Source organism: Pleurodeles waltl, chromosome 6 (genome assembly GCF_031143425.1).
Source record: "Pleurodeles waltl isolate 20211129_DDA chromosome 6, aPleWal1.hap1.20221129, whole genome shotgun sequence".
NCBI lineage: Eukaryota > Metazoa > Chordata > Amphibia > Caudata > Salamandridae > Pleurodeles > Pleurodeles waltl.
This window is the reverse complement of record NC_090445.1, coordinates 1,593,942,512-1,593,966,499: the sequence shown is the minus strand read 5'-3', so window position 1 is coordinate 1,593,966,499 and position 23,988 is coordinate 1,593,942,512. Positions and strand designations below refer to the sequence as shown.

General features: G+C 45.5%; 1 protein-coding gene across 1 annotated transcript in view; it reads left to right on the top strand.

Moving 5' to 3' along the window:
• LOC138302180 (olfactory protein-like) overlaps positions 1 to 23,988 on the top strand; it is a 38,104-nt gene that overhangs the window by 5,716 nt on the left and 8,400 nt on the right. The window contains exons 3-5 of the mRNA XM_069242528.1: positions 9,740 to 9,807; positions 12,182 to 12,295; positions 15,849 to 15,950. Of these exons, the coding sequence (XP_069098629.1) occupies positions 9,740 to 9,807; positions 12,182 to 12,295; positions 15,849 to 15,950 (284 nt within the window). The remainder of the gene's footprint in view (positions 1 to 9,739; positions 9,808 to 12,181; positions 12,296 to 15,848; positions 15,951 to 23,988) is intronic.

Genomic DNA, 23,988 nt, shown 5'->3' with positions numbered 1-23,988 from the left:
TAAAAATATTTTTTGACTTAAATATTGTGTTCTAAATAGGCCTGGGAGAAATGCTAATAACAAAGGTGAAGTTCATGAAGCTTCTGTTATAAGAAATTAATGCCATTTCTCAAAATTACTCATTACAAGACATTTTTTTACCTGAGCATGTATCCCTCATTCTCAAATCTAGTGAAATACCAGCTAGAGACTGGCTCATAGACAAAGTGTCTCTCCAAGAAAGATTTTCTAGACAAAAGATTCTCCTGTCGGTATCTACGGTGCTTAATTTGAGCCAGTGGTTTCTGGTCCTCAGCACCAGCACTTAATTGTCAACACAGGCACTTATGACAGTCAGCCACATGCTGGTGCTGTTTGTCTGCTTTCAATATGAACACAACAATAGTTGTTGATTCATTCAATATACATTGAAAGTGATTAATACCAGCTGCACAGTTCATTCATATACCTTTCTGGGCCTGAAATAGTCCTAATTGTCACACTTGTAGGATTGTGATGGTTATTAGTTGTGTTGCCACTGTTATTTGCAGCAAAGGTAGAAGCAATGGGTTGTGAAACTTGCAGAGGCCTCCTGACGAGGACCCTGCACTCATTTTTTACAAATTAAGCACTGGACATTTTATAAGACTTGTAAAAGTGATGCGAGATACCAACCAATCACATTTCAAAACAAAAGCCCAATTTAATGATTGTTTTCATGGGATTTAACAAAATCTTGTGAGAAAACATTATGTAACATTGCTCAGCCCTCATCCTAAATATTGTTTGGATCCTGAGGGGTGAAGATTTTCTATTTTCAACTTCAGTAGGCTGGTATTTTTGCAAAGGTATTTAGGACACACCATTTATGCCAGACCATAGTCTGACAGTCATTTTGTGGTCCCATAACATCCGGCAAAAAACTGTCATTTAAAAAAAAAAATAGAATGATCAGTGTTCACATAACATACTATTCCACAATACGATAAACCCACTGCAGCTCCATAGTCAGGAGCATGTCTTTAATCTCTCACCTCGCGCATCACAGTCAATTTACTCCAATTCTCATCCTTCTTGACCTCTTTATGATCTTCAATAACGAATCGCAATGCTATGCTTGCAACTCCTTCCATCTTAGCAATTGTCGGCTTGTGTTTGCATACCATCTCACATAAAGCGATTCTCAATTTCTTGCATACATCAATACAAGAAGTCTAGTGGCATCAACTTTGGTATATAGGCTTACAAAGATCTGAGGGTACAAGTATAGCAAAATGTAAAGGAGACTGATAAAATAAACATACCATGTGGACTTTCATATGTCAATTGGCAATTTATAAAGGTGAAAAGAAAGACAAAGAGATGTATCCATGCGTGTCAGTAGTAACTTATGTGCTTGCAATCAAAAATTATGGTAAACTTGAAAACACTTCTACCACTCCAGAGCAACTCCCACTATCAACAGAAACTCAAACCTTAACCATAGATAAAACCTATTCCATCTGACAATGACAAAGAATCATTAACGAGTTGGTGTCATTAGCGGTCTATGCAATTGTCGGATGCGTCTCAGGAAACCTACCAAGGACCCTAAAATGAAGCAAAGAACTGATGACAAAAAGCTTGCTACTGTGAATAGTGTTGAACTCATCATGTATTTCAAACAGTTCCCCAAAATACTGCAGCAAACTTTTTAGTGCGGGTGTCAGCCACTGGCCGACGCCCACACTCCCTCCCTGGTGCGGGTCACGACCAGTGGCCGACACCAGGAAGGGTATTAATAAATCCTCAGGTGCGTCGCACCAGAGGATTTTTTATTTTTTTTTCTTTCCCCGGGAGACACCGAAGCTTCTGTGTCTCCCCCCCACCCCCCATCCGCCCCTTTGTGACGTCAGCGGCGCCGCTTCCTGCTTCGATGGGGAAAACGGGCTTCCCCACGTTCGGGAAGGCCTCGTAAGAAAGGGGAAAGTCTCCCCTTTCTTACGTGGCCTTCCTGAAAGTGTTTCCTGGCCCCCCGTCGCAGCACAGCTGAAATCTTCCGTGTCGATCCCCCACCCGCCCCTTTGTGACGTCAGCGCGCCCCAGCCTTGCGGCCGCTTCCTGCTTCGATGGGTAAAACGGCCTTCCCCACGTTCGGGAAGGCCTAGTAAGAAAGGGGAGAGTCTCCCCTTTCTTACGAGGCCTTCTGAAACAGTTTCCTGGCTGTTCTGCGATCGGGGTCCAGGAAACACCACTAGACGCCAGGGATTTCACTTGGGGGGGTCGGCTCCCTCAGAAAACAGGCCACCCCCCCCCCCCCGGGACATATAAAAAAAAAATTAAAAAAAGGTAGGTGCCCCCTGGGGGGGATGGTGGGGTTGGCGCGATCGCCAGGGGAAATTTTATTTAAAAAAAATGAATAAAATAAAATAAAAAGACAGGGGGTTGCCCGTGGGCAGGGTGACCCCCTGTGGGGGCAATATTTTTTTTAGATGATGTAGGGTTTCCCTGGGGGCCATTTTGGCCTCCAAGGAACCATACAACAACTAAAAAAAAATAGAACTGTATATAGATCTATATATATATATATAGATATATCTATGTAGATATATCTATGTACATGAATATATCTATAGATATATCTATGTAGATATATATATATATAGATAGATCTATATATATCAATCAATCAAAGAGATTTATAAAGCGCGCTACTCACCCGTGAGGGTCTCAAGGCGCTGGGGCGGGGGGAGCGAAAGGGGCTGGGAGGTTCACTGTTCGAAAAGCCAGGTTTTGAGGCCCTTCCTGAAAAGAAGTAGGTTTTGGGTCTTGCGAAGGTGGGTTGGGAGGGCGTTCCAGGTTTTGGGTGTAAGGTAGAAGAAGGATCTGCCCCCGGTGGTGGTGTGTTTGATACGGGGCACAAAGGTGAGAGAGAGGTCAGCTGAGCGGAGGTTTCGTGTAGGGGTGTGGAAGGTGACTCTCGTTGAGGTAGGCAGGGAGTGTTGTGGAGTGATTTGTGTGCAAGGATGAGGATCTTGAAGGTGATCCTTTTGTCAATGGGGAGCCAGTGGAGGGATTTGAGGTGTGGAGAGATGTGTTTGTGTCCGGGGAGGTCGAGGATGAGTCGTGCTGCTGAGTTCTGGATGCGCGTAGTTTGCCCTTGAGTTTTAGAGTGGTGCCGGCGTAGAGGGCGTTTCCGTAATCAAGTCTGCTGCTGATGAGTGCGTGAGTGACAGTTTTTCTGGTCTCTGTGGGGATCCATTTGAATGTCTTTTTCAGTATACGGAGTGTGTTGAAGCATGAGGAGGTGAGAGCGTTTATTTGTTGGGTCATCGAGAGGGAGGAGTCTAGGATGATGCCGAGGTTGCGTGCGTGGTTGGTGGGGGTGGGTGCAGGGCCTAGCGTGGTGGGCCACCATGAGGGGTCCCAGGTGTTTTTGTGTGGGCCAAAGAGGATTATTTCGGTTTTGCTTGAGTTGAGTTTCAGGTGGTTGGCTGTCATATATATATCACTTTTGTCAATATGTGTGTGGTTTCCCTGGGGGGAAAAGGGTCAGACTTGTTTAGTGGCAGTTTTAGTGCAATAAAGAAGCGCAAAAGGTTTATATGCCTACTGCAAAGAGCAAATCTGTATTTTATGTAAATAGCTGAGTACATTAGTAAAGTCAGCCATTACCTGCGCTATAATACCAATGAAATGTATGTGCGGGGTGGAGGGCGGCTATGGAGAGATGAAGGGCACTTTTGCTGGGTGGTAATGAGGGAATCCTACGAGGAGGGAGTGGGAGCACCAATAATGATTGTTGGACTGGGCGCAGGAGGTGCTAAAGACTGTGACGAATGGTATGTGACAAGGTGTTTTTTGAGTGTCTTGAAAGAACGTGCTGATTGAGGGAAAAAGCGCAGGTAAGGTGGCCTCTACTGTTGCACGTATCTCACACACACCATCGATTTTGTGACTGTCTACGTAGGCTAGTGTTTTAGAGCAACAGTTTAGCCAATAGCAGAGATGGCATCTTGATGGATGACTGCTGCCTGCACTCGGGTTATAGAGGACCGCTCTGACATAGGATCAGAGACTGAGACATCAGATACTGAGACAGCATCTGAGGGATAGGACAATGGCGCAGACTCTGGGAGTGATTTTTCAGTCGGAGGAGTCCCATTCGATAACTCCTCTTCCAGTACATTATGAGGGAGGTGATGAGGACAGTCCTGCTGTCCCTTCGCAAGCTGTGCAACTGGGTAATAGTGGGTTAGCCCAACCCAGAGAGCAGCTGAATGCGGTGGCAAGCAGAGAGAGAGAGAGTGCTCTCTTGGGAGCTCCCCAATTTAGTTCAGCCCCAAATTCCACCACCCAAATCGTATTGTGGAGACATCAAAATTATCTATGGCAAAACAATCTGGTTTTGTAATGCAGGCACGTGTGTTTTTGGCCCTGGATTCGGCGGCCATATAGAGAAACACACTAAACCCAAACATTTCTGGAAACTAGACATTCGGGGGAGTCCACAGAGGTATGACTTGTGTGGATTCCCCAAAGTTTTCTTACCCAGAATACCCTGAAAAGCTGAAATGTTGAATAAAAACTCTATTTTTCTCGCATTTCTGTCACACAAACTACAGGAATATGCTGGGATCCACAAAATTCCTACCACCCAGTGACTCCTCACCTGTCCTGATAAAAACACTACCCCACTTGAGTGCCTACACCTAGTGCCAGCGTCAGGAATGGATCACCCCAGGGTCAACAGCTGCCTCATGTAAGGACCAACATTGACCGTTGTGTGATCTATTCCTGTCGCGGGCACCAGGCTTACCCACACAAGTGAGGTATCATATTTATCGGGAGACTTGGGGGAACGCTGGGTGGAAGGACATTTGTGGCTCCTCTCAGATTCCAGAACTTTCTGTCACCGAAATGTGAGGAAAACGTGTTAATTTAGCCACATTTTGAGGTTTGCAAAAGATTCTGGGTAACAGAACCTGGTCAGAGCCCCACAAGTCACCTCATCTTGGATTCCCCTGGGTTTCTAGTTTTCAAAAATGCGCTGGTTTGCTAGGTTTCCCCAGGTGCCGGCTGAGCTAGAGGCCAAAATCCAGAGGTAGGCACTGTTTTCTAAGAAAAAATTTGATGTGTCCACGTTGTGTTTTGGGGCATTTCTTGTCGCGGGCGCTAGGCCTACCCACACAAGTGAGGTATCATTTTTATCGGGAGACTTGGGGGAACGCTGGGTGGAAGGAAATTTGTGGCTCCTCTCAGATTCCAGAACTTTCTGTCACCGAAATGTGAGGAAAACTTGTTTTTTTAGCCACTTTTTGAGTTTTGCAAAGGATTCTGGGTAACAGAACCTGGTCAGTGCCCCACAAGTCACCCCATCTTGGATTCCCCTAGGTCTCTAGTTTTAAAAAATGCACAGGTTTGGTAGGTTTCCCTATGTGCCGGCTGAGCTAGAGGCCAAAATCTACAGGTAGGCACTTTGCAAAAAACAGTTCTGTATTCTGTCAAAAAATGTGATGTGTCCACGTTGTGTTTTGGGGCATTTCCTGTCGCGGGCGCTAGGCCTACCCACACAAGTGAGGTATCATTTTTATCGGGAGACTTGGGTGGAACGCTGGGTGGAAGGAAATTTGTGGCTCCTCTCAGATTCCAGAACTTTATGTCACCGAATTGTAAAGAAAACTTGTTTTTTTAGCCACTTTTTGAGGTTTGCAAAGGATTATGGGTAACAGAACCTGGTCAGAGCCCCACAAGTCAACGATCTAGGATTCCCTTAGGTCTGTAGTTTTCAAAAATGCATAGGGTTGGTAGGTTTCCCTATGTGCCGGCTGAGCTAGAGGCCAAAATCTACAGGTAGGCACTTTGGAAAAAACAGCTCTGTTTTCTGTCAAAAAATGGGATGTGTCCACGTTGTGTGTTGGGGCATTTCCTGTTGCGGGCACTAGGCCTACCCACACAAGTGAGGTATCATTTTTATCGGGAGACTCGGGGGAACACTGGGTGGAAGAAAATTTGTGGCTCCTCTCAGATTCCAGAACTTTCTGTCACCGAAATGTGAGGAAAACTTGATTTTCTTTAGCCACTTTTTGAGGTTTGCAAAGGATTCTGGGTAACAGAACCTGGTCAGAGCCCCACAAGTCACCCCATCTTGGATTCCCCTAGGTCTCTAGTTTTTAAAAATGCATAGGGTTGGTAGGTTTCCCTAGGTCCCGGCTGAGCTAGAGGCCAAAATCCACAGCTAGGCACAGCTCTGTTTTCTGTCAAAAAAATGGGATGTGTCCACGTTGTGTTTGGGGCATTTCCTGTTGCGGGCGCTAGGCCTACCCACACAAGTGAGGTATCATTTTTATCGGGAGACTTGGGGGAACATAGAATAGCAAAACAAGTGTTATTGCCCCTTATCTTTCTCTACATTTTTTCCTTCCAAATATAAGAGAGTGTGTAAAAAAGACGTCTATTTGAGAAATGCCCTGCAATTCACATGCTAGTATGGGCACCCCGGAATTCAGAGATGTGCAAATAACCACTACTCCTCAAAACCTTATCTTGAGCCCATTTTGGAAATGCAAAGGTTTTCTTGATACCTATTTTTCACTCTTCATATTTCAGCAAATGAATTGCTGTATACCCAGTATAGAATGAAAACCAACTGCAGGGTGCAGCTTATTTATTGGCTCTGGGTACCTAGGGTTCTTGATGAACCTACAAGCCCTTTATATCCCAGCAACCAGAAGAGTCCAGCAGACAAAACGGTATATTGCTTTTGGAAATCTGACATCGCAGGAAAAAGTTACAGAGTAAAACATAAAGAAAAATGGCTGTTGTTTTCAGCTCAATTTCAATATTTTTTTAATTCAGCTGTTATTTTCTGTAGGAAAACCTTGTAGGATCTACACAAATGACCCCTTGCTGAATTCAGAATTTTGTCTAGTTTTCAGAAATGTTTAGCATTCCTGGATCCAGCATTGGTTTCACACCCATTCCTGTCACTAACTGGAAGGAGGCTGAAAGCACCAAAAATAGTAAAAATAGGGTATGTCCCAGTAAAATGCCAAATTTGTGTTGAAAAATGTGGTTTTCTGATTCAAGTCTGCCCGTTCCTGAAAGGTGGGAAGATAGTGATTTCAGCACCAGAAACCCTTTGTTGATGGCATTTTCAGGGAAAAAACCACAAGCCTTATTCAGCAGCCCTTTTTTCCCATTTTTTTGGAAAAAACGAGATTTTCACTGTATTTTGGCTATTTTCTTGGTCTCCTCTAGGGGAAACCACAAACTCTGGGTACCATTAGAATCCCTAGGATGTTGGAAAAAAAGGACGCAAATTTGGCATGGTTAGCTTATGTGGACAAAAAGTTATGAAGGCCTAAGCGCGAACTACCCCAAATAGCCAAAAAAGGGCTCAGCACTGGGGGGGGAAAATGCCCAGCAGCTAAGGGGTTAAGGACCACATGTACGAAGCATTTTGCACGTCGCAAACAGCGAATCGGCCCGATTGTGATGCGCAAAATTCAGTTCGGGATGTACAGACCCATTTTTGCGATTCAGAAAACTATTTACCGAATTGCAAAAAGGGGTTTTGACGCAATTAGGAAGAGGTATTCCCTTCCTAATTGCAAGTCGCAGTCCCACGTATGCTTGCTTTGTGACTGCAAATGCGGTCGCAAAACAATCTCAGTTAGCACCAGTTTCCCTGTGGGCCCCCTTCCCCTCTGTGAATGGCAGCAAAAATATTTTTTTTAGAGCACGCAGTGGTCCTATGGTCCACTGCCTGTTCTGAAAAAATGAAAAGTAAACTTTTCTTTTTTTGTTTTTGAAATGCATTTAATTTGCCTTCAAGGAAAACGAGCTGCATTAAAAAAAAAAACTGCTTTATTTAAAAGTAGTCACAGACATGGTGGTCTGCTGTCTGCAGCAGGCCACCATCCCTGTGAGGGTGGCCATTCTCAATGGGGTTGCAAATTGGGATCTCCCTCATGAATATTCATGAGGTAGGTCATTTGCAAACCCATTGGGAATCGAAAGCAATGTCATGGACACAGTTGTACATCAGGTTTTGTGACTCGCAAATTGCGAGTCGCAAAACCTGAAGTTCGTACATGTCGCCCTAAATCCCCGCACGGGAATTTCTAGGTGAACACTCCCTTTTTCTCTCCTGTGCAATATTTACCAGGCAAGTAGACATGGTGATCAGCCTAATGTTCAGAATGCAGCCCATTCCAGAGTTTTATCCATGGAATGGTACGTTTGTCCTCTTGGATTTGGACAGTCCTACCTATCTTATGAATCTGTGTTATGTTAGTGTCTTTCTTGCTTTGGGATTTTTTTGTTGTAAATATTTGTACTTTTCTTCTGCACTGAAGGCCGATGGCTGAAGAAGTGTTTTAAATGAAACTTGTACGTAGAGCTTTTTAGCAAGTATCATTTTCCAGAAGCATTACAAGTGCATACACCCTTTCAAGTTTCTGTATACTTGGTTCACCAAGTCTTCTAAATGATACGATTTAAAGTACTTCCGAACCTGCCCAGGTGTTGTCTGCGATACATGAAACATCTATGTCAATTGGAAATAGTGAGTTGGCCCAGATAAACCACATGCAGCGAGTATATGCACAAACAAGCATAAGCTCTAGGAAGAATGTGGCCACTATACTTTGCTATTAATAAGCATGGGTACTCTTAACCTCAGGTGCTCATGAGCAGATGCACAATTATTTTGTGGGATTTTTGAGACGGACATAAATATTTACTTAAATTAATGAGCACATGCACACATATCTACAGGTACTGATGGACCATGAACACGCTAATCCACTAAAGGTGGTGAGTAAGTGCTAATTTTCCCAATGTGATTAGTCAGCAAGTACACTAATACTTTTCAGGAGGACTGAGTAAGTGCATCAGGACCTGTGACCTAGTATATCTAGTATACTATTAACCACGGGGCACAATTGGCAAGTGCATACTTCTCCACTGTGACTATTGAGTACATGGAGATGTATTCACTGTATCATATTAGTTATCTCTAGTGAACCGGTGAGCACTCACGCGCTAAAACTAGCGACAAGGGGTCTGAGTATGAGTTTGGTGGTCACAAGACTGCCAGACTCGTGGTGGAGGTCAGGCTACTGTGGCTGTGGTGGTCTGACTGCCACACTATAAGTTTAGCACGTGTACCAGGCAACAGATCGCTGTCTCCACCAGAACCCAAGATCCTGATGGGCTAACAACAGTCCAGGTTGCAATCAGCAAGGGTGGCTCAGAACTCAGTGCTGCCATGCTGATTACAACCTTTTTTTCTGCCAGCCTTTCAATGGCTGTTTCCCCACCATGAAAAGGCTGGCAGAGAACAGGTGCTGGGGGCCACAGGGGGGGCCCTTGAACTGCCCATGGCATGGGCAGTACAGAGCACCCCTGCCCAGCCCCCTGGGAATGAGTGGGCATTCCCAGGGTGCTGGTTGGCCCCCTCTGTCCTACGAGATAGCAATCAGCTCCTTTAAGGGAGCCGAGTGCTATCTCGTAGCACTGTTCCCACTGGTCTGGCCGTGGGAACGCTCCATTTAAAGGATTCTGCCGGTCAACCAGGTCACACCGTCAGAAATCTTGTAATAGGACGGGGGTGACGCCACCGCCATGGTGGTGGTGTCCTCCCCGTGAGTTTGGCAGTCCCATGTTGGGACATCCAAACTCATAATCAGGCCCAAGGTACCTACTTATTTATTCTTTAATTTGCAGAACAATATTTTGTTGAATAATATGCATGCTTATTTATGTCATTTTCCAGACCTTCAGGATGCATGACGATGGACATGGTCTACCATACAGTCAAACCTGGCCGTTACACTCAAAGTGGTAAATATCACTTGTAGGGTGTCTATTCTGAACTATGGGTGTGAGAAATGTGTGTAATTTCCTTTTGCAGAAATAGGCAACATTTTAGAAAAATTATATAAAACATTACACATAATCATGCATAATGTAAATCTGTCATTTAGAGCTAAATGTTAGCAAAAAAAAGGCATCTATGCTTAAATTTTTGAAATGAGGATGCATTTCGGACTAAAAAATTGTGCAGAAAATACAACTGCAATGAACAACAGCCACTCGCATTCTGGTTGCTTGAGTTGTTCCTGCACCATACTTTTGCCATGAACAGCAGCACAAATTTGCAATGTGGTGAAATTGTATACTTTTGGGAATTTTGTGTAAAACATAATGTAATTTGTTTTTAAAATGCAAATCGCGCAGTGTAATTTAAATTTCGTCCACACCAACTGCATACACTTTTGCATCCATCTGAATAGCCTGTTATTGGGGGTGGGGGATCAAACAGCATGGTCTCAAATTACTATGGAAACTTAAACATAACTGTGGCAGCCTGTGCTTCCCGATTCCCTGCATGAGTGAGCTAGTGCATGGAGTGATGTCAGTGTGTGGAATTTTCCACCAACCCCAGTTCCACCACAGGCTCTTAGTTAAAGCTTTGTAGACCTGTAAGCTTCTGCGGTGCCTCTGACTGTAACCTCATACAGGCTTGTCAGAAGCTTTTGAGCAGCCTGGATCATAAACATGCAGGCCCTGGCATACTGGTAGCATTAGCATGTTATTGTAAAAATAAAAAAAGTTGTCTTGGGACACATTTTGAGTCAACTTCAGCTTCTGGCACAATCTAATGGCAGCTGACAATGCCTGCTTTATCAAGAATCTATCAAATTAACAGACTAGGTTTTTGTAATACAAAATATGTTGAACAGGGACTGTGCAGAGCCCTGAAACGAGCAGGTGGAGGCAAAAATAGCACCAGCTTCTCCCCCCGTGCCGGCACTGACCTAAACGTGAAGTAAGGTGAGGAAATCCATAACTGCCTCTGCGTAATTCGTAAAGTGGATTACAACAATACCACTATCTTTCTACAATCCTGTTATTGGATACATCATATCAACCCCCCTCCTTCTCTACCGCCACCCCCACCTGCATAGGGTCCTTTTTTAAGACGATAGCCCAAGTTTAGGGCCAGCTTGCTCCATTCCATAAATACGGCGCCCGACTGGCATTGTGAAATGACGCAGCCAGCGCAAAACTTTTTGCCACAAAACTGCGTTAGTACAAGTTTGTGGCAAAAAGTATAAATTTGGCCCATGGTTGTGCCAGTGACCCCTCGTGTCCAGTCCTTCAGATACTGCATTTGGTGCAATAACCATCAGTAAGTGGTTCATAACAGGAAGGGCTTTTATTCGTGTCATAACTTTATAAAGCCTTTTTTGTGCAGAGAGGTACAGGAAGGCAAGCTCAGGCATAGGATGACAGACATGTTTTTTCACCCCTACAGCCTTTGTACACGATGACCACAGAGCATTATAGTGTGAAAAGGGCTGCAGCTTCCATTTTAAAAAGTGAAATACAACTACTGATGATTCGAGTTACATTATTCGAATTCACTTTATTCTTAAAAGAGTGGCTTAATGCTGGGCATCCCAAGATTACATGTTTTATGAATTGATCATAAACAAGCATTTCAGATTGTTCGTTCGATTCCATAAGTAACGTTTGTCCACATGCACTAAGAACAGTTCATCTCAGGACCACCTTGGGTCTGTTTTCAGCTGAGGGCTGGTATATACTTTCCAACCCATTACTTCCACATATAAACTTTCTCCAGGTCAGCACCTAAAGCAGTTGCCAACCAGTAATTCAGAGGCCTGCTTAAGCCTTGCCTCTTCCATCCAGCACTGCCTCACTCATGCTCAGCTGAAATTAGTCAGAGCCAGCGGCTAATTAATACCTTTCCAGCATAAACTTTATCGGTGTCCTTCCAACAGCAATTTTTGTATAAAACAAGAAATTGTAAGATGCGCTTTTGGTTGTGATTGGTAATATATTTTCTACTTTTTCATTAAAATATACGGAGATTAATACAATTATAAAATAAGTTGAGTATATAATTGCTTGATGCCATTTTTGAACCTCAACACTATCCATGATTAACATAATGTTAGACTTCTAAAAATTCGCTGTCACCTCTCTAAATTATTTTTAGTTTCTGGTAGATAAATTATACTATTTTCAGCATGTTTAGCAAATCTGCAATTTTAATTCTGACATGCTAATTATTTTTTTTAACCTATTTTACAGATTTTTGTTTACCTTACAATTACTTTTTGTTTAATTTCATGAAATAAGTAACCATTTTCTCCGCACTTCTTACAGTTTGCCTTATTATTTTTAGATCCCGAGAAGAGTGACATCAGATTTGTTGAGGGGGACTCTGACGTTAGTCTCCTGGAGTACAGCCAAAGTGTCTCAGAAAGCGGTGATGCCTGCAAGATGGTGAGACTGTTTGGTACGTATGTTTGGAATCTTCTTAGGACAACACCCATGAACATTCACAGACCAATCAGACGGCTCTAAAGGCACACATAATGTAGACCAGACAAGATATAAAAACAAATGTCAAAGTTCATGTAGCCTGTAGGCATGTCTGATGTCAACCCCAGACTTTGTACTAGAAAGATATCCTTTCAGTACCAAACACTATGCTTAGTCATAGTTTAACACTTTTTCTATTTTGAGTTTGTGCTCTATGGTGCATCACACATGCACAGTTGGAAAGCGTTTGAGGAAAGTACATTTTTCTGAAACTTTCTGCCTGCTTCGTGGAGGCATTCATTTTTGCTGTAAAGTCCGGTTTTGGTGGATAGGGCTTTAAGTCCAAATTCACGGGTGGTTGCATTTCTCATTATTATCCTTCACATAGTTCATGGAGATTCCCCCTTTACTTTCATCAATGCCACAGCGTAGTACTTTGAGCTGGTACTTTCAGGTATAGCAAGTGCATACATTGTTGTAGTTTTTAATTGCAGGTAACTTTCCATTTACAAGGGAAAGGTGTGCCAAGTTACATTTGAATACAAAATGGTGAAAATCTGGTATTGGCAATCTTAACAGCATCATAAACATAGTGATTTTCAAGGGTAAGTCAAATCATACAGAACTTTATGACCTTTAAGTATTTTTACGGTTTTGCTAGTAATATGAAGAGGTCATAAGAATTTTTTTTTACATCTTGCTCTTTGGTGTTTCTCCTCTCTTAATCAAATATGCACACCTTGTAGGGATCCTATCTCACCATACCAGCATCCATACCTTTATCTGTTGTTTTGACCAATATCTTACTCTTTCAAATAAATTCTTACTTTTGCCAGCTATATTTTTAAGAACCACTCGCTAATCTGGTTGTCACGTTTTCCCACAATCACATTGTTACTTCTGTTCTATTCCCACCTCTTTGTTGGGTGATCCAGTATTCAGCCTTTGTCCTCACTTAGGTCAAAGCATTTTTTCGATATTAATTTCAACAGTATTAAATACACCCATTCCTTCTCAGCGCTATCTTACTTCCTACCCCATATGCCTTCACTGCTGTGAACACATAGTTACTACCACACTATAATTCATCACCCTCTTATTATAAACATTTAAAATAAATACTTTTTATAAAAATACAGCATTTCTTCATTTTGCTACAACCCAACTAAAGAAAGAAGCAATCCTAATGATGTCTTTTGACTTCTAAAAAAAATCAAAGTAACCATTTTTTGGGTACAAGGCTTTAAACAAGGGCACAGGAGCTACCAGAAGTTTGCCAGCTGTAGCTTTCGGACATGGAGCTCAACCTCATAAATAATGCAAAGGATCTGGTACTTAGTGGTGCAACATTCTCCAAGGCACAGGAGTTAGCACTGCTGAGTTGTAGATCCTTGAAATGGCAAAAAGCCCAATCAATAACAAAGCTCCACGTCCAGTAATACACACAGCCATGGCACAGTCAGTCACACAGCCAGAGAAAAAATGATATTGTAACACTTACTATACTTGTTAGTCACTGAGAAAAGTAGCTTTCATTGCAGAAGAGGTAAAACCCCCACCTTAAACAATTTCCTCTTACACAAGATTAAGGCTTTTCTAAGGTAGTTCTAGGCTGTATATTTAATTTGCTTGTAAACATTCAAGCTCTCCAAATATATGCAAACAATCAACTGTACTCGGCATATGAATTATGCCTCAGTTGTTTGTTGCTATTTGTTGTTGTATGCTGTCATCTCACAGCTGCTTCTTAACACTTTTAAATGTTTTAACATACAACAATGAAGGGTAGAGGTCAGAGGGCATGCGTTGTAGGTTACATTTCCTCTCAGTTCCATTGCATATCCCTTAGTCTTGAATTTCCATCATACCTAATTCTTCAGTCCCTTCATTCAACAGTTACTTCTCTGGCAGAGAACTATTATCTGTCTTTCCCCTCTAAATTCTGGGCCCTACGCACAGACTTTCACTTTACAATTTTCAAATGTAATCAAATGTTAAAGCTTAGATCAAACTCTACAATCTCCATAATTTCAAACTTGTCAAGCATTCATGAAATCTAACGAAATCCAAAGGGAGCATGCACATAAATTAGATTTCCTTGGAACACCCACACCAATGTATATGCAAGTGAATTTTCCATTTGGTAGAAATTCTACTTCGAATATGCATATCAGAAAGTGTATTTTAAGTGTTTTAAATGTCCTTGCTTGACTTAAGAATGCATATACTCCTGCATTTTGCAGTAGTAGTTTTGTGTTCTTTAGCAGGGTGGGACACTACCCACAATGTCTCTTTATTACAGTTATTCACCCACCCCTCCTGAAGGCTGCCTTGTTACCATATACATCAACATATAAAAACATACATGTTTATAGACAAAATACTATTAACAAAAAAGTCCAGAAAAATAATGTGGCAAATCACCACAGTACTCCAATCTGCCTGTGTTATTTATGCTCAAAGTGGCTGTAAAGCAGTTTCGTAAGGCACAGTCCACATGGTAATGAGGTAGTTTGAACCACAGTTGGAAAAATATTCTTCCTTCAAAATCATTTGTTGCAGTTCATTCCCTTTTAATGTGTACTATTCATTTATTCTAACCAAAACTCCTCAAAATGTAAGTCGACGTGTTTCGGCCATTCAAATTAATGGCCTCATCAGGACACGGTAAGATAAAGATACAGTAGTATCTGTCTGCGGACTAACCCTGGGGGTTCTTTTTTAAATAGTGTGTATATATATATATATATATATATATATACAGCTTCAAGATACTGTCCCATTTAATCAGGCACCTTAATTTCCGCTGCAAAAGGGCTCTCAAACCTCTGTATTATCCCACTATCAAAGCAAACGTCTTCTATGCAGCAAAGCAGGCTGGGGGACACAGTCCCACCCCAGCCGTGGTGATCTGGCCCCAGGAAAAGATGCAGGCAGGTCTCCTTTGGAGAGCCCTTTTGTTCCAACTACCTCAGCACTATGTGGGCTGTGCTTTACGAAACTGCTTTACAGCCACTTTGTTTATAAATAATGCAGAAAGATTGGAGTGCGGGTGTGATTCCACTATATAGTTTTTTCTGGACTTTTCTTATCAATAGTATTTTGTCGATATACATATATATTTTTATATGTTGATGTATACTTTGTATTATATCCCTTATACGTTGATGTATAATTTGCATTGTACTTTGTATGTGTAATTGTTTATAGATTGAAGGGTAGGACTGTGTGAGATAACAATAAACTGTGTAAAGAATTCTAGATAAAAATAATGATCAGTTTCCAGTGATCAATTTAGGATCTCACTGATGTAATAAATTACATATATCTTTCCATATTGTATGCCATTTCATATGAAATGCGGTTTATAGCCCAGGCTCAGTGGGGTTACAGGGACTTTCCCTGGTAAGGTGAGGTTGTTACCATCTAAGACAAGTAAACTGGTGTTAAAATATGTGATAACTGGACCTTTTGGGACTGAATCCCATTCTCACTGTTTGTTTTGTCTTCATGATTTGTGCGTGCAGCCAGGAAGCCAGAGATCCCTGCTGAAGCCGTACCACACTTCAAGATGCTGATAGCGGCAGTCGGGCTCGCAATACGGGATGCCACACACCTGCCAAGAGACAGTAAGCACAATGCATGCCGGTCGTTTCATTACGGCCATTGCATGATTCAAAGGAAAATGCCATACAATCAAGAAAGATGGCTCTTTGAAGGCCAACACAACCCCTCATTCTTTTGAGGATGGTGAATTGGGCACTCTATTCATTATTATGCCTCGACATAGCAACTATAGGAAAAATGTTATTAAAATACAGGTTTAAAGCACTGAAGCCAATTACTATATACAACAATCGGACACTTGCGGTTAGGGAAACATAACAAGAAGATAAATGGATAAAGTGCAATCACTTATCATATAAATGATGCGGCGCACTGCACTACAAATGCATTTTATCTTACATATTCTTTTAAATCACTAGACGCCAGGTGAGCAGCTTTAAGTAAATAGTCCGACAAAGACAACAAAATGCCTCTTCAAAAGTTCCATTTTTTTTTTTTCTGATCTTTATTTTCTGCTGTGTTTATTTTCTGCTGCGTAGGGAGATTTCAGATCACAAGTATATTCAATACAACAGTTAGAGAAGCTTCCATTTGCCACAAATCAGTTTTACTCCATACATGGATCCAAGATATCTGTCAACAGTATAACAAAATGAGAACTCCACATCAGAGATCACCCCACATTCTGCCATGGAAAACATAGAGTGTGACGGTCCGGTAACAGAGAATACGTGGATGGGATGGCCAAGGGAAGGGACAGAGCAAGAAAGAGAATGTCAGTTCTGTCAGACTTAAGGCACAGTTAACTGACCTGCAAGCACTCTTATCAGTGGTGTAGTTTCAGTGGGGGTGGTTTATTGCTTCTCACATGATGAATTTTAACAGCATGAATGTCAGGTAAACGTGAAGCTCACACCTCTCACTGTCATCCTTATGGCACAGCTAGATGCCCACCAGGCAGCATTAAGGAACAGCTAGATGACTTCCAAGCAAACTGAATGCACAGCAAGATGTGATTCTGGTACGCTTAAGAGACAGCTAGCTGTCTTCTAAGCAATGTTAAAACACAGCTAGCTGTGTACCAGGCAGCATCAGCTTTAAAGCTCAAGTAGCTGGCCTCCAGGCATCTCTAATACACAGCTGATTGTCTTCCAGACAGCCTAAGGTACAGCCAACTTACCGCCAGTCCACCTTAAGACACAGCTAGCTGTCCTTCATGCAATCTTTAGGCATAGCTACCTATTCTCCAGGTATAATAAAGCGCAGGTACCTCTCTTTCAGGCTCAAGATCTTGAAATTGTCTCCATATACATGACTCTTCAGACCACTTCCTTACAGCAACTAGGCGGCCAATCGTTATTTACATATATGTAGTATATTGGTGTGAGAACCAACCTCTGTGAAACCCATGACCCAGGGTTTTTTTTTGCAGTAAATGGCTACTGAGTTTAATCATGCAAGGTCTCCAAGTAAAAAGATGACTTACGTAGCCCAGGAGTGTTTCATTGATACCAATCAGGCTTTATAGATTCAGATTCAGGAAATAGTTTATTTAGATTGAACGTCTCTAAAAGATACTATATAAACACTTTATAACCAATACATAGATAAAACACAGAACTTAACATTCCAAACTGTTTAAAATCATTACATCTATAGAACATTTGCTCAAGAAAGGAATATATTACAATAAAATATTTATGCTTTTGTATCCCGTTTAAAACTTGAAACACTGCACATACCCTATCTGAAGAAAACATATTTTATTAAATAGTTTTAGGTGCCTCCTGTGCTCTACTTCCTTTTTTAATTAAAACTGGTTTTAGATAATGAAATATGAGAGCCCTTAAAAATAAACAATCAAACAGAATATGTTCTGAAACATCTTTTTTGTTTCTAGTATTGCATAAAAAAATAACCTCTCTATCCAAAATGTGAGAATTTATGTCCTCAACTCTTAGAAAAAAGGCGATTGAAGGTATATACTGCATCCATTTCCCATAAAACACTAGAATTGATGACTGCTTTGAATCAAGATTCACTATAAATATTTACTATGAACACACATTAAGAACAGAGAGTGAACAGCTGTTCTTTGCAGTGCACTTGTTTAAATGCATCCTGGAGCCAAAAATTGATGCAAGGATGTATTTCACATTAACATATAGCACAAAATGGGGATGCGGAGCTAGCCAGCCGGCAAGATGGCCGTCACAGCGTGAGGCTCCGGTGGACTTGTGGCTAACATTCTTAATTTCTCCTGATTCGGAGGTGCTGGAGGTGCTCCCCCCGGCCAGAGGCCTTTGCGAACGGACCGGGTCCCCCCTGGTTCGTGCATTTGCTGGCTCGCTGCCTTGGGAGCCGGTGGGGTGCTGAGTGCCCTGCCGGTGTCTGGCCAGGCCAGAGGCGGAGCGGCACGCTCGGAGCTGCTGGGCTGCCACAAAACTACTGTGGGGGCCAGGGAGGGGTTTTCCCTGCGGCCCCGTCGGCAAGAGGTGAGGGGCGGCACTGGCTGGGGGGGCCCTTGGCAGTCTTATTGGACCATGGCCCCGTGAGGTTGTGAGCCCGGGCTGAGCCTGGCCCGGGACCACACGGCTTCTTTGCGGCACGCGGCTGCCTGTAGGCGCGCGATGCGGCTACAGGGCCTTCCCGCCTTGGAGATGGCTGCGGGGCCCGGGGGTGAGTTCCCCTGCGGCCTGTTGAGTAAGGAGGAGAGGCCATCGGCAGTCTTGCTGGGCCGCAGCCCCCCACCCCTGTGAGGTAGTGGGCCTGGATCAGGCCTAGCTTGATGCCGCGTGGCTGCCTGGCGTCGCGGCTGTGAGGCCTTTTCCGTCTTGGAGATGGGACCGGCAGCAGAGAGGCCCGATTTGGAGGATGTCCGCTGGGGCCCTCAGGGCAGTGGAACCTTTGCGGTGCGGGCCCCCTCGAGATGCAGGCTGGAGAGGTCCCACCTTCTGTGGCCTAGTGGGAAGCGGCCTTGCTTTGGACCTCGGGCAGTGGGCCCCAGCTGAGGGGGCCTGCACTTCATTGTCGCCGGCCAGATCGGGCCGGATAGGAGCCTTGCGGGGGCCTTTCTTTTGTTCGGGCCCGCATGTGGAGGTGGTGTGTCTACTGCTGTTGTCTACTGCTGCCTATTGTAGGTGCTGGAGAGCTTCTGTTTCCCTTCTCCTTGGTACTTGTGGAGAGCTGAGGAGGAATTTGGGTTACCCCACGTGCACTTGAGAAGATGACTGTTGGTGCTGCGATTGCTGGACAATTACCTCCGGAGGAGTGCGGCTGTCAGCGGGTGTGATCTGATCAGTGCCTGGAGAATTCCCAGTGAGTTGTCGGCTGCCCTTTGCTTGCTGCGGGCCCGCCTGCCTTTGGGTACCTGGTGGAGGGTCTGGGGCCGGGCTTTCCGTGGAAGCCGCAATGGGTAAGGCGGAGCAGCGAGGGCGGTAGGCGGAAGGGAGGTGCTGCCGCGCTGCATTCTGGTGAGGTGCAGATGGAGGATGGGCCTTCTGAGGCTTCTGTCAAATCCATGTTCATGGATCTTAAGAGTAGCTTAGCCGGAATAGACGCAAAGTTGGACCATTTGGCAGAGCAGATAGACCGCATTAGGGTGGACGAGCATGATGCTCGGTTTGAGCAGCTGGAGTCGCGCACTTCAGAGATGGAGGATCAGCGGCACGGTGAGAGAGAGCGCGTGTTGCAGATGGAGCGAGTGCTGGAGGTCATCAGAGCCAAGAACGAGGACTTGGAGGCGAGATCCCCGCGAAATAACGTTTGGTTGCTCGGCCTCCCTGAGACCACGGACATGGGCAGGATGGAGGATTTTGTGGAGCAAATGCTTGCTGAGTTGTTTCCTGGTGAGCTTTCTCGTATGCTAGTGGTGGAGAGGGCTCATAGGTCCCTGGGCCCCTGGCCCCCTCTTGGGACCCCGCCGCGACCTGTTATCTTTCGTCTTTTGAATTATCGTGACCGCGATGCTGTGCTGCGTCTCGCTCGGGACCGCCGCACGGTGGTGTATAGAAACACTGAGCTGCAATTTTTTCTGGACTACACTCCAAGTGTGCACGCGGCGCGTAAGGCGTCCTTGTCGGTTAAGCTCTCTCTGAGTCTGACTGCAGCTTGTTTTTCGCGTATCTACCTGGCTAAGCTTCTGATACAACATGGTGGAACATTGCATTTCTTTACGGATCTGAAACTGGCGGCCAAGTTTGTCAAGACGCTTCCTCGGTGTTCTGCAGCTGAACAGTCTTGAGCTTCGGGCTCGGAGCTGGCACTCCTCAGTGACACTGATTGACTGTTCTGCAGTTGTGATGACGGCTGGCCCTGAATCATGGCGGGTGCCATATCAGTGGTGCCTCTCACTTCCTTTTCAGCGCTTCTGAATCAGTTTATCTGCTTTTTTTATTAGCCCTTTGTACCTTCCAGCCTTCTGTTCTTCGAATGGGCTGGATGGCTAGCCTTACGACCCCTGGATGAGTCCTTTTCTTCTGATGTGGGGTTCAGATCTTCTCTGTTTGGGGAAGGGGGGGTTGTTCTGCTTCGACCCGTTTGGGGGATCCGCGTGGGTGGGGGTGGGACTGGGTCCTGATTTATTGTATTTATGATGTTAGACTTGTATTACTGTTCTGTGGTGCTGGACGGAGCTGGCTGGGGGTGGTGTTCGGATCTGTAGCGAGACGCCTGGAAATGGTCCTGGGAGGATGCTGGGGGCAATGACGACGGTTAGTTGCCTTACATGGAATGTGCGTGGTTTGAATGATCAGTGGAAAGGTGCGTCATGTCTCTGCTTACATCCAAAGGCATCGTATAGATGTGTGTCTGCTTCAGGAGACTCATTTGGTGGCGCTACGCTAGAGGGGTGGTGGTTTTGCTGCGCAGGGGGCTGCAATGGCGCATGCATCGTGTGATAGTGGATCCAAATGGGCGGTATGTGCTGCTGGGTGGGACATTGCTGGACAGGCCCTGCCGGTTGGTGTCAGTGTACGGGCCAAATGTGGATGACCCTGGCTTCTTCTGCGAGGTGTGGCGTTTGGTGGAATCATTGGGCAGTGGCGCTGTGATCGGGGGGGAGATTTTAATGTGGTTCTGGATCCGGAGGGGGACCGGGAGAGTTCGACTAGGCCTAGGTATTCTGCTGCTGCTGCTTTGAAGAATGTGATGAGTGATGGTGCTTTGGTCGATCTATGGAGAGCTAAGCATGGAGATCTGAGGGAGGGCACATGCGTTAACTTTGTCCATAATAGCTGATCTCGTCTGGATCGCTGGCTGGGGACCAGGGACGTGGAGATGTGGACGCATTCGGTGGAGCATCTGGCCCGGACCCTTTCGGACCATTCTCAGGTGAAGCTGCAGCTGTCGATACCTGGGGCTCCGGGGGCCGCGTTTGCTTGGCGCTTGCCGCAGGGAGCTCTTTGAGATGAGGTGCTTCGTGAGGAGGTGTGGGAGCCATTTTGCATTTCTTTGCTGAGAATCATGGGTCGGTGAACTCGGCCAGAACGCTGTGGGAGGCCTTTAAAGTGTTTATTCGGTGTGCTTCATGCCTTGTGTCGGTAATTAGCTGAGCTGGAGTCTCAGAGAGTGGAGTTGGAGGTGAAATTGGCGACGGGCTGGGCTGGTGGGACGTTGGTGGCTTTGCGGGATGCGGTTTCCCCATATGAAGAGGCATCTGACCACGGGGTGTGTTTTTGGGGGAAATATGCCAGGGGCCGGTGCTATGGGGAGGGCGACAGGGCGGGTCGTACCTTGGCGAATATGCTGCGCAAGCCTTGGGTGAGCGGGTATGTCACTGAGATAGACGGGCGGGAAGGACAGCGGGTAACAGGAACGGCGGGGATTATGCAGGTCTTTGCACAATATTTTGAGGATTTGTTCTCGGCCCCTCCTGAGTCGAACCTTGGTGTGGCGCAGGCTTACTTCGCTGACATCAGTCTGCTCTGGTTTGATGACAAGCATAGAGCCTATTTTGATGAGCCCTTCTCGATGGAGGAGGTCAAGGCAGTAATTAGTGGATTGCCTGGTGACAAGGCTCTGGGTCTTGATGGCTTGACCCCTGCCTTCTAGAAGGAGTACTCCGATATTCTGGCTCCCTACCTGTTGGAGTTCTATGCTGAGGCGTTGGAGGCGGGCTCTCTCCCCGTCTCCCTGCGGGAGGTGCTGATCGTTACAATACTTAAGCCGGGCAAGGATCCTTGCAGCTGCGATTCGTACCGCCCGCTCTCCATGATTAATGTTGTCAATAAAATCTTGGCTAAGTTGATTGTGCTTCGGTTGCAGCCATTGATGCGGCGGCTGGTGCTCCCGGATCAGTCTGGTTTTGTGCCGGGGCGTTCGACTGCGCACAATTTGTGCACATTTTTTACGGTGTTGGGTAGCCTCACGGCGGAAGATGAGGCCGCTGCAGTGTTTTTGGATGCGACAAAGGCGTTTGATTCCCTGTCCTGGCCCTACTTATTTGCGCTGCTGGGCAGGGTAGGTATGAGTGTGCGCTTTATAGGGTTGATTCGCTTGCTCTATACGGATCCGGTTGCGAGGCTCCGGTTGAATGGATGCATCTCGGAACCCTTCCCGATGGCCCGGGGAACTCAGCAGGGGTACCCTCTGCCCCTGCTCCTTTTCGCTATTGCGATGGAGCCCTTGGCGGCCTATTTGCAGCAACGTCACAACCATAGGGGACTGCAGTTTCGGAAGCGCCCGATTTTGATCTCTATGTACGCGGATGATATTGCGCTGTAAATGTGGGAGCCGAGTGGGAACTTGGATATTTTGCTCACTGAGGTTGTCCGCTTCGTTACCTTCTCTGGCATAGTGATGAACTGGTCTAAGTCGGTGGTGCTTCCTCTTACTAGTCGTACGGCGCGCTTCCCGTCGCGTATCCTGTTTAGTGGGCAGAAGGCCCAGTCCATTACCTAGACGTATGGCTCAGCTGTGATGTTGAGACCCTGTGGCTTGCCAATTATGGTAGGCTGGTGGCCTGGTTGGAGCACAGGCTGGAAATGTGGCGCTCCTTGCCACTTTCGTTGATTGGGCGCATTGGCATTGCCAAGATGGTGGTTTTACCTAAATTTCTGCATATTTTTGTTAATCTTCCGCTGGTGCTGCCCCTGAGCTTTCTGCGGAGACTTCGATCAGCTTTGGTGCAGCTGGTGTGGGCCGGCAGACAGCCCAGGATCGCGTGGGAGAAGCTGACGCTGCCATTTGAGCTGGGTGGGCTTGCCGCCCCAGATCTGGAGTTGTATTATTACTGTGCTCAGGCCCACTTTGCGTACTTTTGGATCCGCCCGGTGCGATATTTACCTCATCTTGCGGCAGAGAGTGGTTCTGTATGGCCGGACCGGCTGCCGAGAGTGCTTGGATGTATGACTCGGACTCACCCTAGGGGTGTGAACACTGTCGCGTGTACGTCTGGGGTCTGGGCTGCTCTGTTGCGTTGGTCAGGTGGATGTGAACCTTTTGTCCCTACGATGCCGGTGTTGGAGGCTGCGGAGGAGAGAATGTCCAGTGATGTGCAATTGCTGGACTTCCTTTCTGCTTCTGGGCTGTCTCTGCTGGGGGACTGGTTTGTGAATGAGCGTCTGCGGTCGCCTGAGGAGGCGCTACGTGATGGGGTTGATAATGCGCTGCACAGGCTGTACTTGTTACGGGTGTACGCTATGATCCGGGTGCGATTTTCTGGTCTTCCGACTATGCCTCAATCTTGTCAGGCGCTTGAGCTGCTTTCGCGCGTGCAGTCCCTGGGTCAGCTTATCACCAAACTGTATAGATGCGCGCAGGAGCAGCGACGGGTAGTGGTGGAGGCTGCGAGAGTCAAATGGGAGAGAGATGCTGGGGAGGAGATCACTGATGCTATGTGGGGAAGCTGCTGTGCACACAAGAGAGCACTGTCGCCCAATTATAGACTGCGGCTCATACACTTCAAATTCTTACACCGCTTGTATTATACACCCCTCAGTCTACGGGCTATGGGGTTGCGTGATGATGCGCGTTGCGAATGATGCTTTGCCCCGGATGCTGATTTTCTGCATTTGGCGTGGACTTGTGAGGCGGTACGGGTCTGTAGGAAGTTGGCTCTGTATGTACTATTTCAAAGTAAGAAATAGCATGCACAGAGTC